The following is a 13,147-nucleotide window of genomic DNA, read 5'->3' as shown; positions in this document are numbered from 1 at the left end:
AAAGCCAGTTGGTGGCTCAACCAACTGTGTCACCAAGTGACAATCCTGCTTGGCCAGACTCACAGCTGAGGAAAAGGGATATTATGAAGGTAAGAACAGATTAAACATTTGTGTAACAGAACTTTTTGGGAAATTGGCTTGAGTGAGCTGTTAGGTAAGCCAGTGGTGGGGGGAAAGAGGTGGGAATGTCTTTTGCCAAAGGGTTTCAAGGCCAAGCTGGATGGGTTTCTGAGCAACCTGGTCTAGTGGAAGGTTTCCCTACCTGCTGCAGATGGTTGGAACGAGATGATCTTTAAGGTCCCTCCCAACCTTTACCATTCTATGACTTACTATTTAAAATGGCATGTCCCTGAAAATCACCAGGTTTTAATGTGAAGATGCTCTGTTGGCAGTTTGTTCCAGTGGTCAGTCAGACTCACAGATGTGTCTTACACATTTGAATTTGTCCATGGCTCCTGTTAAACCTTCCTTCACTAACTTCAGAGCTTTTCCGTGCTTTTCTTTCCCCTCTGTACAGGTACTCATACAATATGGCCAAGTCACCACCTAGTGTTCTTCTTTTGCCAAGTTTGGGCTAGGTGCAGATTTGACCTTGTAAGTATTTTAAGCATTTTCCCCCTACACCTTTGGCAGCTCTTTTTACAGCGCCTTTTCCAGCTTTTCAACATCCTATCAAGAGTATGGTTTTCAAAAATGGTACAATGATCACACTGCTCTGCAGGGCTGCAGAGTGACAAAGTGGCACAGTCATGCAATATAATTAACTTTTAAAAGGCCTTGGAGACTTATAAGGATCTATGCTCAATGCAATAAATCAGGACCAGGTGAGTTGTATTCGAGTAGTTCTGCATTGCATTTAGATGCTTTCCTCACTTCAGTGTGACCACCTCATGGGATGGGGTATACCACACCAGGGACCTGCTGTCCTCCCGCTGGAGGCATCTCTGCTCTTCTGCACCACTTCCTCAGGCCTCTCTGAGTGCCACAGGGGTGTGAGAAGGCTGGGGGTCCTTGTGGAAGTGTCACACGGTGGATGACCCCTGGGGCGATGGAAGTGACAGGAGCAGAACAATCACCTCCTTGGAATGGCTGGTGATGCTTTCTTTGATGCCAACCATGCCCTGGGGTGCATCAGGCACAGCACTGACAGCTGGTCAAGGGAGGGGATTGTCCCTCTCTGCTCTGCACTGGCGAGCTGTACCTCAGGTCCCACAAGTCCCACGTGCAGTTTTTGAGTGCCACAATATAAACAGGACATCCAAAGGAGGGCCACAGGGATGGCAAGGGTGCCTTATGAGGAGCAGCTTGGGTCACTTGGTTTGTCCAACCTGGAGGAGACTGAGGGGACATCCCATTGTGGTGTTCAACACCCTCGTGAGGGGCAGTGGAGAGGCAGGCAGACACTGATCCCCAGTGACAGGAGCAGGGGAAATGGCATGGAGGTGTGTCAGGGGAAGTTTACGCTGGGTATCGGGAAAGGGCTCTTCACCCTGAAAGTGGCTGGCCACCCGAACACGCTCCGCAGGGCAGTGGTCCCAGCACCAAGCCTGAGCTGAAGAAGCGTTCTCAGGCACACGGTGTGATTCTTGCGGTGCGCTGCGCACAAGAGCTGGGCTCGCTGATCCTGTGGGTGCCTCCCAGCTGGGGACGCCCTGTGAGCGCGCGGCCCCGCCACCTCCCGCCGCCGCCTCAGCGCCCGCGGCCGCACAGGGGCGCTGTGCGGAACGGGGGCGGGAGCGGCGCGAGAGGCCCGCCCCGTGCAGCCCCCGCCCGCCGGGCCATAGAGCGCCGCCGCTGCAGAGCGGCCGCCCGGGCGGAGCGGCGCCGGCGCCCCCCGCGGCCGGGAGGTGCTGGACCGTGCTGGGCCGGGCGGGGAGGGAAGGCGAGGCGAGGCGAGGCGAGGCGAGGCGGGCCGGGCCCTGCGGGAAGGCGGTGCCTGCCGCAGCCCAGCGCCGCCGGGGCTGCAGGGCCCCGGGACCGCCTCAGCGGAGCCGGGCCGGGCCGCCGGCAGGGCGGGTGAGCGAGGCCGCGGTCGCGGCGGGGCGGGGAGGCGGCGGGCGCGGAGGCGGGGAATACCGTGCGGGAGGGCCCGCGCAGGGAGCGGCGGCGCAGGCGGGCGGTGTGTGCGGGCTCCCCGGGGCGCTGCTGCCGTGGCCGCTCGGTGCCGGGGGGTCCCTGCAGCGGCTCCTCCGCCCCTGGGCGTGGGACGGGCACCGCGTTTCGCCGAGCACCCGGCCTGTGGTGTGACACCTGCCCGGGGAGCTGCGGCTGGGCCGGGCGCTGCAGGAGGCGGTGTGGGTTTGGGCGCAGGAATGCATTGGCAGGTGGTCTCTTTTTTTGCTTTTCCAGGGCCGCTGGCATAGTGCAAACGCCCCTTGTGACACAGGAATCTCTCCAGACGGCCCAGGAGGCTTTAGCATCTTTTAGTGTCTTACGAGACACATGATCTCGCATCTCCCTGCCGTCAGTAAGTATTGCCCAGCAGTATGTGGGGTTCTGAGCACAGCGAACATCCAGTGTTAATTTTCCTGGAACTGGTGGCTGCTTAACAGGACTGAGGCTGGTTATAGAAGAGAGGCCAGGTAGATGGTGGAGAAGTTGCATTGGAAGTATCTTCACTGCTCTGCTGTGGGGCAGGATTCAGTGTACTTAAACTTATCCCTGACAGACATTTCCTTAATTGGCTCTTACAGATTATGAAATTCATGGAGTGCCTTCCCCTCCTCTCCAAGGTAACCTGCTTCAGTGCTTAGCTATCACATATAGTCAGAAGTTTTCCTTAATAGCTGACCTAAATCTTTGTTGAAATGAAGCTGATTATTACCGTGCGCTGTACAGAGTGTATCTGGAGTGGATGGATGTTCTGGCACTGGGCTGGTGAATGTTCTCAGGTTCCTACTCACAGTTTTCTCCAGAGAGAGAATTCACTTCCTATGTTTCTCTGGTCCCTTAGTTTTGTTGAGCATTTCCATCATTCTTGAACTCAGAAGTAGGTTCCATGGAGGTGCTGTTAATAATGAGGAAGTGGGGCAATTATTTCCATCGTGTATCTTCATCCCTCTTAAAACATTCCAGAATGAATTATTCTTACTTGGCAAATATCTCACATTACTGAAATATTCAGTTTGTGATTCACTGTAGGCCAGATCCTTTTTTGCTATACCTCTACCTAGGGGATTATTCCTGGAGAGGTATCAAAGTTGGTGGTTTTTGTTTTTTTTTTTCACTAAGTATATTATTTTTCACTTGTTATTAGGTTGAGAAGAAGTTACTTTGGTCATAATAGAAATTTCTATACATTTTTAATCTTTGAAATCCATTCTTGCAATCCTCTTCCTGCAAGTTTATGGTCATCCACAAATAATTAAAATTCTGAGTGGTGCCAGGCCCTGCACATTGGATAAACTCTTCCAGTTTGACAGATTTTACTGTCAAAAAACTTCCTTCTTGTTCATCATGTTTCCTACTAAAACTACAACTCATTCTGTGCTATGGCTTCACATCTGAGCCAAATTGTGTGGAGATCTTAAAATAGGAAAACATCAATTCCTTTAAACTGGCTTTTGTTCACTAAGTAGGTATGTTCACAGCTCAAAAACTAGAAATTTGTGTAAAATCCTGAAGTTTTCCAAAGTGTTGATGCCTTGTGTATGTATATCTTTTAAATTCTTTTTTTTTCATTTCCTCAGAAAAATCTGCTCTCATCCTAACTTTCTTCAAAATTGCACTTGCTTTCTTAGAGAGCTTCCTGGGATATCCATCCAAATGCCTCATTCTCACATGCTTAATACAGAAGCAGATTTTTAGATAATACATTTATGCTTGGTTGTGCTTGAGGGGGGATTATTTCATCTGACATATGCTCCAGGAAGCTGAGAGTGAGCAGCAATACCTTGAGAATTGTTGATATTGAAGTAATTAGAAAATACTCTGAGAACAGCAATTTACCGATTGGAATGAAAGGACTGGTCCTGTGGTGAAAATGCAGCAGAAAGCTGATGGTGAGCTTATAGAAACAGCAAAGTTTCTTTCTCTTAAAGTTGTATTTCATGGTGGAAACATCATAAACAAAAAAATTACCGGGCTGGGAATTAAACATAGGTGAACATTATGTGTATTTTGACTTCACTGGAAGAGTCTAGCACTGGCAGGGTGATAAGCTAAATAATCATGCAGGTATTGTCCTCTGTCCTCCACAATAGTTTATTTTTCCTTCTCGTTCTGTTCTGTGTAGATGTTCCACTTTAAAAGTCATGGAGCTGGGAAAGGCGAAGCTCCTGCGGACCGGCCTCAATGCCTTACAGCAGGCCATTCACCCCGTGCACGGGCTGGCCTGGACGGACGGCAAGCAGGTGATCCTGACCGCGCTGCACCTGCAGAACGGGGAGCCCGAGTTTGGTGACTCCAGCGTGGTGGGTCAGTTCGAGCACGTGCACGGGCTCTACTGGGGCCCATGTCCCGCCGAGGCCCCGGCCCTGCTGGCGGTGCAGCACAAGAAGCACATCACCGTCTGGCAGCTCTGCTTCAACGGCGCCGACAGGAACAAGCTCCTGGTTTCCCAGGTCTGCGACATCAGCGAGCCGTATCCCGTGCTCCCCCAGGGCTGCGTGTGGCATCCCAGCAAGGAGGTCCTGGCCGTGCTCACCACTCGGGACGCCTCCGTCCTGCCCTCCGTCCACCTCAACGATTCCAGAATTAACGCGGACATCAAGGGCAGCGGGCTCATCCACTGCGCCTGTTGGACCAAGGAAGGCGACCGCTTGGTCGTGGGGGTGGGCAGTGCCCTCCATTCTTACATTTGGGATGATGCTCAGAAAACACTCAGCGCTTGCTCTTTTTGCCCAATCTTTGATGTGGGAGGTTACATCTGTGCTGTGGAAGCTACGCAGAGTTTACAAGTCGCAGTTGCCACCGAGCTCCCTCTGGACAAGATCTGTGGCTTAAATGCTGGTGTTGCCTTCGAAGTTCCATCGAGTGTTGAAACCGAGTCCTTCCCCTCGCAGCCCAGCTTGTGCGGGGAGGATGAGTATTCCTTGGATGGAGGGAAGAAGTCACTGGACTCTGAGAAGCCTTTGTCTGTAGTTACATCTCCTGTGGATCTAACTCACATACTGTCTAGCAAGCAGGGTGCTGATTCCAGCCCTCTCCTTCACCTGAGGCCCAAGGACTACCTGACAGGAAGCGGCCAAGATTCCTCACATCTCATCTTGGTAACTTTTGAGAAAAAGGTTACCTCTACCAAAAAAGTGAGCATCCCAGGCATTCTTGTTCCTGATATAATGGCTTTTGACTCCAAAACTCAAACTGTATCCGTTGCCTCCAATACTTGTAATGTTATTTTAGTCTATTCACTGACTTCATCCAATTTACCCAATATTCAACAAATTCAGCTGGAGAAAAGCGAGAAGCCAAAGGGTTTGTGTTTCTTGACCAATAAATTGTTACTGATACTGGTTGGAAGACAAAAATTCTCTGACCCTGCTTTTCTTCCTTCTTCAAGATCAGACAAATACATGATCCGATTGATGATTAAAGAACTGATACTTGAAATGGCTCCTTCAAAGTCTGTGTCAGCTGATGGCAGCTCCAGTTTGAACCTTTCCAGCATTCCTCATGATCCCTCTAGAGATGCCCACCCTCTCAGCCGTGGGCTCCTGATACCAGACCGCTCTGTCCTTCAGTCCCCTACAAGCCGAAGGAAACTCATTGAAGAAATTAGGAGTCCTGTTTATGAACAAAACTTGGTGTTAAACATCAGCGACTTCAAAGACAAAAAGATTTCCATGAATTTTCCTCCAGCTGTCGAGACTCTGGATGCTGAGCCAGTTAATCGGAGCGTGGCACTGTCTAATGCTTCGAACAAGCCAACGTCCCCAAAAAGGCAGCCTGAGGCAGCTTCCAAAATACCCAATTCTTACAAAAATAACCTATTCAGTGAGAAGGAGGCGAGTTACTTTTTGAAAAATGTGGAAAAATTGTCTGGTAACTTCACAGAATTGCAGCACCATCTTTCTGAATTAACTGAGCTGCTAAAATCTGGGAAGAGAAATCTTCCAGTGTACCCATCTTCTCAGGAACCCTCATTTATTAAGATCACCTGCCAGGTAATTTTAATATTGGAAGCCTTAATGGTGAAACCTGTTTATGGCTGTATTTCAGCTCAAGTAACAGTCAGTAGGGTTAGATTTCCATCCTGTTCCTGCAGGTAGTTATATATGGTTAAAAATTACATTATTCTGCAGGCTTCCAGTGTTTTTAAAGCAATGGGATATCCAGGAATGTGCAGCTCCCTGTCCCTAACTCACACTGGGCCAAACCCCTCAGCTCTGCAGTGAGGCTGCGGGGACTCCAGAGGACCCACATGTCACAGGCCAGCTGCAGAATTAAAGCCCTTGATAGAGATCTAGGGAGGGAATGATCTTCCTAGGCACCTTCTAAAGCTTTCTTTATAGAAATTTAGACAAGTGAAGATTTCCATGTGTGGGAATTGGTATCAATCTCCCATTCTCCTGTGAGGAAAGCTAAAATAATGGAGACTGAAACAAAAGCAAATTGCCTTGGCTTTGAAGCAGAAATGCTGCTAATTAGCATTGAGAGCACCATCCAAGGAGGAAAGAGGTCTTTAGGGACACAATGGATAATTACATTAACATAGCTTAAAAATGGATTTAAAGTGAAATTTCATGTGAAAACACATTTTTTAGCTGAAAGATTTGCTCTTGCAAATCTCATGCTAGAAAGGGTAAATTGTCAAAACCTGGCAGAGATCTGCTAGGTCATTTCTAGAATTCAGATTCATAAACCTTAGTCAATATTCAAAGTAATTTAAACTGCCATTTGCCTTTCAGTTAGCTCTTACTTTTAAGCTTTATTATTGCAAAAAATTACTTACTTTTGTAGCATTGAACTCAAGTTCTAGAATACACTCCCTCATTTTCTTCACTGTTTCCCTTGTAAACACTTAATAATTGTAATAGCAGATTTAAAAAACTCTTCTTTGCTCTGCCCAATGGGGCATATTCTTTGAAGATGCTTTTTGAGTTTAAGGCTTGGGGCAGTGATGGTCAGGGGTGGGACAAATAAGCCCTTCTGACTTGTGAGTCTCTAGCATTCATGACCAGGAGTTCTCATTTCTGAAGTTTTGGATCAGGGGTGGGTGGGGGAAGGTGGGGATAGGAGACCTGTAGCTTTACAAGCTCCCTGGGGAAATGTCCCTCATGGATGGAAGGATGGGGATGAGGATTGTGCTGTGGGTGAAGCTCGTGGTTTCTTCAGCAGCATTGCATGATTTTCTCTCCTGTTCTGACATGTGCTGGATAAACACTGTTCCTTGCTGCTGTCACTCACTCATCAGCGCTTGAAGGCTGAGACGTCAAAGGATAAATCTTGCACATAGACCTGAATGTGTGTAGCATTTGACTTCCTGTAAATGATGCCACTGAAAACATGTCTGTGATCCTTTTTTGATTAATGATTTTAACTATACATCACAGCAGCTAATGACTGTTTCTTGCATTTTCAGAAACAGCTTTCCAAAAGTGATGCAGATGAAAGTCGGGCCGTTCTTCTCTGTGGTGGTAAACTCCGCCTAAACATTGTCCAGCAGATATTCAACCTCTCCCTTGTAGAAATGCAGCACGGTATGTTGGGATTATCCAAGAGTACAAGCGCTTCAAACATGTTGCCAGAGAAGCTGTGGCTGCCCCATCCCTGGAAGTGTCCCACAGCCAGGTTGCATGAAGCTTGGAGCAGCCTAGTCTAGTGGAAGGTGTCCTTGGCCGTGGCAGGGGAGTGGAACTGCATGAAGTTTAAGGTCCCTTCCTACCCAAACCAATCTGTGATTCTGTGTGTCATTCTTAGCAATAGCAATATGAATATTCCATCCAGGGAAAAACCCAAGAAGTAAACAATGAAAGATGAATAAAATTTCACCTTTTTTTTTTTTAATAATGTAATTTTTTTTCTCTGAATCTTCTTTTACTGAGAAGAATCTTTGCAGTATAAAGAAAAAAGAGCAAATTTAGATGTTGATGCCCCTTATCAAGTAACAAATTATACAGGAAAATTGCTTTCAGCCAGTGTTTTACTTGTTTTCAGCTGCTCTATAGAGAGAAGTCGGAGTAACAAGGAGGGCAGGGTTGACTGGTGGTTTGGGAGTACAGTGTTCTATATTTGAACCTGTAGCTCCAGCATCTAGTCTTGCTTTAGGAAATCCTGTAGCACAGAAGTAGCTCTGTACACCAGCAGTGCATTTCACATCAGGTTTTCCTGTGAAGAAAAGTGCCTCTCTTGCTGCTGTGTTCTCCTCTGCTGTTACCGGTTCATGCCATGCCCATCCCATGTGTCTGTGTACGTGTCAATTCTGAGTGTCTCACTCTGGGCAGAGGTACAAAACATACTCTGGGATATGATTTCTCACTACTACAGCTATTTCCTGTGTTGTAGTCCATCTACTTGCCCCTTGTCTGCTCTCTGCCTGCTTGCAGATCACTTGGCAACCATCCCAAAGCTGCTGTTCTTGGCCATTGTACAAGTTTTATTTCTCCTAAGGTATTGTTGATAGAATATATTTGTTTGAAATATACACATGCAAAGTAGGAATGGCATTTTCAAATTCTGAGTTGTATTGATTTTCCTGTTTGGTCCAAATTAAGCTAAAAGATTAGATGGTTTTGTGCTTTTAAGCTACAATCTTCTTGTGACCTTACTTGTGACGTAAAGTTACATAATGTAAATTTACAAACAGCTGGAAATGCTTCTCTGAATTCCCTTACCCCTCATGAGCTCTGTTTTCTTGCTTCATCAGCTTAATGGGTAAAAATATTAAAATTTTCTGGTTTATCTGTATTGGTAGAAGTCAGGGTTTCAGATTCAAATTGTAAAGAAAGAATGCTAGTGATGAAGTCAAATAGGAAATGGGACAGAGATGTTGGGTTTGTACAGTATTGTAAAGTATTCCTTGGAAGTAAGTATAGTGAAATTACATAATAAAAGCAGTTTCTAAATCATCTCTATTACATTCATTTGTGATTTAATTTACTAAATCTCTGCTTTTTATAGTATCTGCCCAGCTTTAGCACTGTGAAGTAGCTTATTAATATCTAATTAAAACCAAGTGTGAATGCCTATGAATTGCATTCAGAATTTCATTCCTCCTCCTCACTTGAAGCATGCATTTATTATTGTCTCATCTCCCAGGGGCAAAATCCATCATAGTAGTCAAGTGTCCTTTATTTTTGAGATTGTACAACCTGTATCTTTTCATACCTTTTCTTTTCTAGAAAGCTGTAAATATACAGAAGCATTTAATTCTAGAAGAAATTTGGTTTTTACCTTAAACATACCCTAATTACACAGAAATTGATCAGCAGCCATGTGTTTGTCTTCACAGGTTCCTCTTGGATCGTTCTCACAGCAGACAGCGAGGGCTTCATCCCGTTAATGTTTACATCCACACAGGAGATCCTCATCAGAGATGCCACTGCAAAAGGCTACAGTGCCCGCTCCTCCAAAACTCTGGACATCATCAGTTCCACACAGGAGTGTAGATCCACTTCTTCTGAAAGCCTGGATATCACCAGTTCTTTGGAAGTCCTGAGGGACTGTTCCTCCACGCCCTTGGACAACATCAGCCCTTCAGAACAGCCCAGCAATAAAATGTAGTTTTTGACAGTGTTTTTGCAATGCCTGTCTGATCATGGGAGGCTTTTTATGTTTACTGTATGGGACTGCAAATTATGAACAGTCTCAAATCTCTGTACGATTTCTATAATTTTTTTTGTTGCATTGTAAAATATTTATATGATCCTTGGAAACATTAACTTTTCTTTTTTATACTGAGCAGTGTTTTTTAACTATGCTTCGTGCAGTACAGATGAGGTTGAAAATGTGCATTCTTACCAGTTTCTTAGCCCAAGTTTCCATCTTGGTCTTTAATACATTGGTGTTTTTAGATAATAGTAAACTTGGATAATAAAGAAATATTTGAAAATGCTGCATTGTCCCTCGTTTCCTCTCTTCTGCCAAAGCCTGAAATAGTACACTGGGTGTTATTTAGGACCAATGCCTGCAGAAGTGCACCTGGGTTTGCACTGGTGTAAGCACCAGTGTAAGGTCATGGAGTTTGGGACAAATAAAATCAAGTGAAATATCCATATTGGGTGGAAGCAAGGTCCTTTTCCCCTCCTGTACCTGCCCATGACACCTCTCTGTTTCCAGCTCTGTGGATTTGGGGAAGGTGTTGCCACGTGTCTCATCTTTTGTGATGAGAACATCTAGTTAAAATATGACAGAAGAAAATGTTCTATGGGCTTTTTTAGTGAGAGAGAGAGAAAATGCAGAGGGGAAATATAGAAAAAGTTTATGTAAGCACAAGTTTATGTAACATGGATTGCAGCACTGAAGAAAAGACTAATCCAAGATTGCTCCTCATAAAATCACAGCATGATAACATTAAGCAGTTTATCAGGCTTTCACAGTGGCACTTACTGCGTGAGAAGGCATCAAGCAGCTAGATTATAGAATTGGAGCTGCTGTCTCAGGACTAAGATAATCTCTTTTTTTTTCATTGCCTATTTGGATATTTAGCCACTGTCGAAATCTATCCACAAAAATAAAATATTAAAGATAGAACACTAGTAAAAGCTGCAGAGCACTCAGTGTTGGGTGGTGAAACTACAAGTTCCAGCTTTTGATGAACAGGAGAGGAGGAAAACAGGTGAAATAATTTGGTAGTTGTGGGTTCAATCCTTTACGTAACAATCATCTCTTAGAAATACTGTTTAATCAAGGTGAACCATGATTTTACCTGTCCTTAACAGAAAGTCACTGAAACCTCAGCACTGGGCATGCGTTCAAAGCAGGCTGGATGCCGGGGATGGTCCATGTTACTTCACAGCAGCCTGACAGTCCTTTTTCATGCTTGTTCCTAGTTCCAACATCCCTTTAACCCATGGGAGGAGAGGGCCAGAGCTGAATGCTCTTGGCTCTGCAGAACCCCTTGACCTTTAATTTCTCATGCCTCAAATGCTGCTTTCATAATTTTGTTATGCAGCCAGTGTATAAAAATTACCTGCTTATTTTGGAGTTGTTACTGTTTGTGTTAGATTGACAAAATACAGTGTCTCCCACCAGAAGAGTGCTTGGTCTTAGGTTGCTCCAAACAGACCTGTGGAGCTCTTCCAGCTCCCCAGGTGAGCACCAAGGACTCACAGGGCAGTGCTGTGTGAGGTAACTGGAGCAGACACAACAAGTGCAAGACGCCTGCTTAAAGCTTTTAATAGTTTGGTCAGATTGCACTTCATGGTGTGCTCTGTGCATGTGGAAAAATACTGCATTTAAAATATCCTAGGAATCCCGGAAGAATAAAATTCTTATGTTAAGAGAGTTGCTTATTTCATGGAATCATGTGGGTTGGAAGAGACCTTAAAGATTATCTAGTTCCAACCCCTGCTGTGGTCAAGGACACCTTTTACTAGACCAGGTTGCTCCAAGCCCATCCAGCCTGGCCTTGAACACTTCCAGGGATGAAGTATCCACAGTTTCTATGAGCAATTTGTGCCAGTGTATCACCACCCTCACAGAAAATATTTCCTTCCCAATGAATAAACTAAACTGCTCTCTTTCAGTTTAAAGCCATTTCTCCCTTGTCTGTTACCACAGGCTCTTGTAAAAAGTCCCTCACCAGCTCTGTTGTAGGCTCTGGAAGGGGCTCTAAGGCCACGCTGCTTTTGATGCAGCCCAGGACAGATTTGGTACAACAAAAGCACATTGATGGACATTTGGCTTTCTGGGCTCTGAGCACACATTGCCAGCTTATGCTGAGCTTCTTATCAACCAACACACCCAACTATTTCCTTTCAGGCCAGCTTTATTTCAAATCAAAACACCATTTCTAAACTTATGGGATGATCTTCACCAAAGCTGAATGTTAAAAGAAGGCCCAAATAGTTGAAGAAGTACCAAGCCTAATCCAAGAATCCTTAAGAGAAGACAGCAGGGTTTTAAGGAACTTTCTTCTCTTATGGGTTTTCTTTCATGCCTGCAAGTCCCTTTGAGAATTCTGGAGTTGCCAATTCTCTCTGCTTGGCCAGCTCAGCACAGCTGAGAATTTGCCAGGAGTCTGGGGTGGCTGCACTTTTGTTTCATCCCACACTGATGCCAGCAGGTGCTTCTGTGCACCAAGACTCAAGATCCAACATAGCCAGCAACTGTGGGAATTGTTGAACCTGCTGGATGTGGAAATGTGCAGATTCTATTCCATGACTTTGAAGGTGACCAAAGAGTGAGTTTATTTTGGAAACACAAGGGAAGTTAAGTCCCAAGGGGCTGCAGCCAGTTTGAACAGAAAACTTCTCAGCCAGTGTAAACCTGTTACATCATCACAGTGACAAGCTCTAGGCAGGCAAAAACATCCTCTAGGTAAAATAGATGAAATTCCATGATGGAGAATACTAAGGTGCAAAGGAATTTCTTTTGATCTTTTGCTGAATGTAGATGTTTCCATGTACATCAGCAAAAACAGGCTGGCAGGGGATGAGTGCTGGCCCTCCAAAGGGGAGCTTTATCAGTGAAGCTGAGTAAGCAACCATCATCTGTTCCATGAGACATGAGCAGTCCTTCCTCAACATCTACAGCAGAGCACAAAAGGGTTTCTGTCTATAGCCCAGAAAGGCAAGCAGAGAAGTAAATGAGCAAGTAATACTTGGAAACAAACTCTGAACTCAAAAGCAGTTTGATTTAAAACATTCCTCTTCAACTACTTTGCTTGGAATGCTGAAGGTGAATAAAGATGAGAGGATGCAGCAGCAGGTATTGAATCAAGCAGCAATTCCTACAAGGTTCAGGAGTGACTTAAGGAATTAGTACTCAAATCTTCAGAGCCCTTCCTGAAACCCCCGTGACCTGACACAGAAGGTCCCAGCCTTGGGGGAGTCCCCAGGGACAGATGTCTGAGGGGGTGCCCACCTGTTAAAGTGGGGGACTGGGCAGAAGGGATCTAATCCGGCTGAGCTGAGGTCTGTCAGGGAGCTCAGGGGCACGCAGGGGACGGTGAGGCAGAGGAGAACACAGAGGCACAGCTGGTGACCCACAGCAACCCCCTCCCTCAGCGCCTGGTGGGAACAGCACCTCGGATATGGGCTTCAGC

At 45.9% G+C, this 13,147-nt stretch overlaps 1 protein-coding gene across 2 annotated transcripts; it reads left to right on the top strand.

The window, feature by feature from the left end:
- Nucleotides 1–1,956: 1,956 nt before the first annotated feature.
- LOC120751226 (WD repeat and coiled-coil-containing protein) lies at nt 1,957–9,994 on the top strand. Of its 2 annotated transcripts, none has more exons than XM_040060739.2 (5): nt 1,957–2,016; nt 2,350–2,467; nt 4,235–6,104; nt 7,523–7,640; nt 9,392–9,994. In XM_040060739.2, the coding sequence occupies exons 3-5, from the start codon at nt 4,254–4,256 to the stop codon at nt 9,661–9,663; spliced, it is 2,241 nt and encodes a 746-aa protein (XP_039916673.1). In that variant the 5' UTR covers nt 1,957–2,016; nt 2,350–2,467; nt 4,235–4,253; the 3' UTR covers nt 9,664–9,994. The 2 variants fall into 2 exon arrangements, with proteins under 2 accessions (XP_039916673.1, XP_039916674.1); XM_040060740.1 differs by lacking the exon at nt 1,957–2,016 and adding an exon at nt 2,099–2,119.
- Nucleotides 9,995–13,147: the final 3,153 nt, after the last annotated feature.

The sequence above is a fragment of the Hirundo rustica genome, chromosome 3, assembly GCF_015227805.2.
Source record: "Hirundo rustica isolate bHirRus1 chromosome 3, bHirRus1.pri.v3, whole genome shotgun sequence".
Lineage (NCBI taxonomy): Eukaryota > Metazoa > Chordata > Aves > Passeriformes > Hirundinidae > Hirundo > Hirundo rustica.
This window is presented reverse-complemented; position numbering and strand designations above follow the sequence as displayed.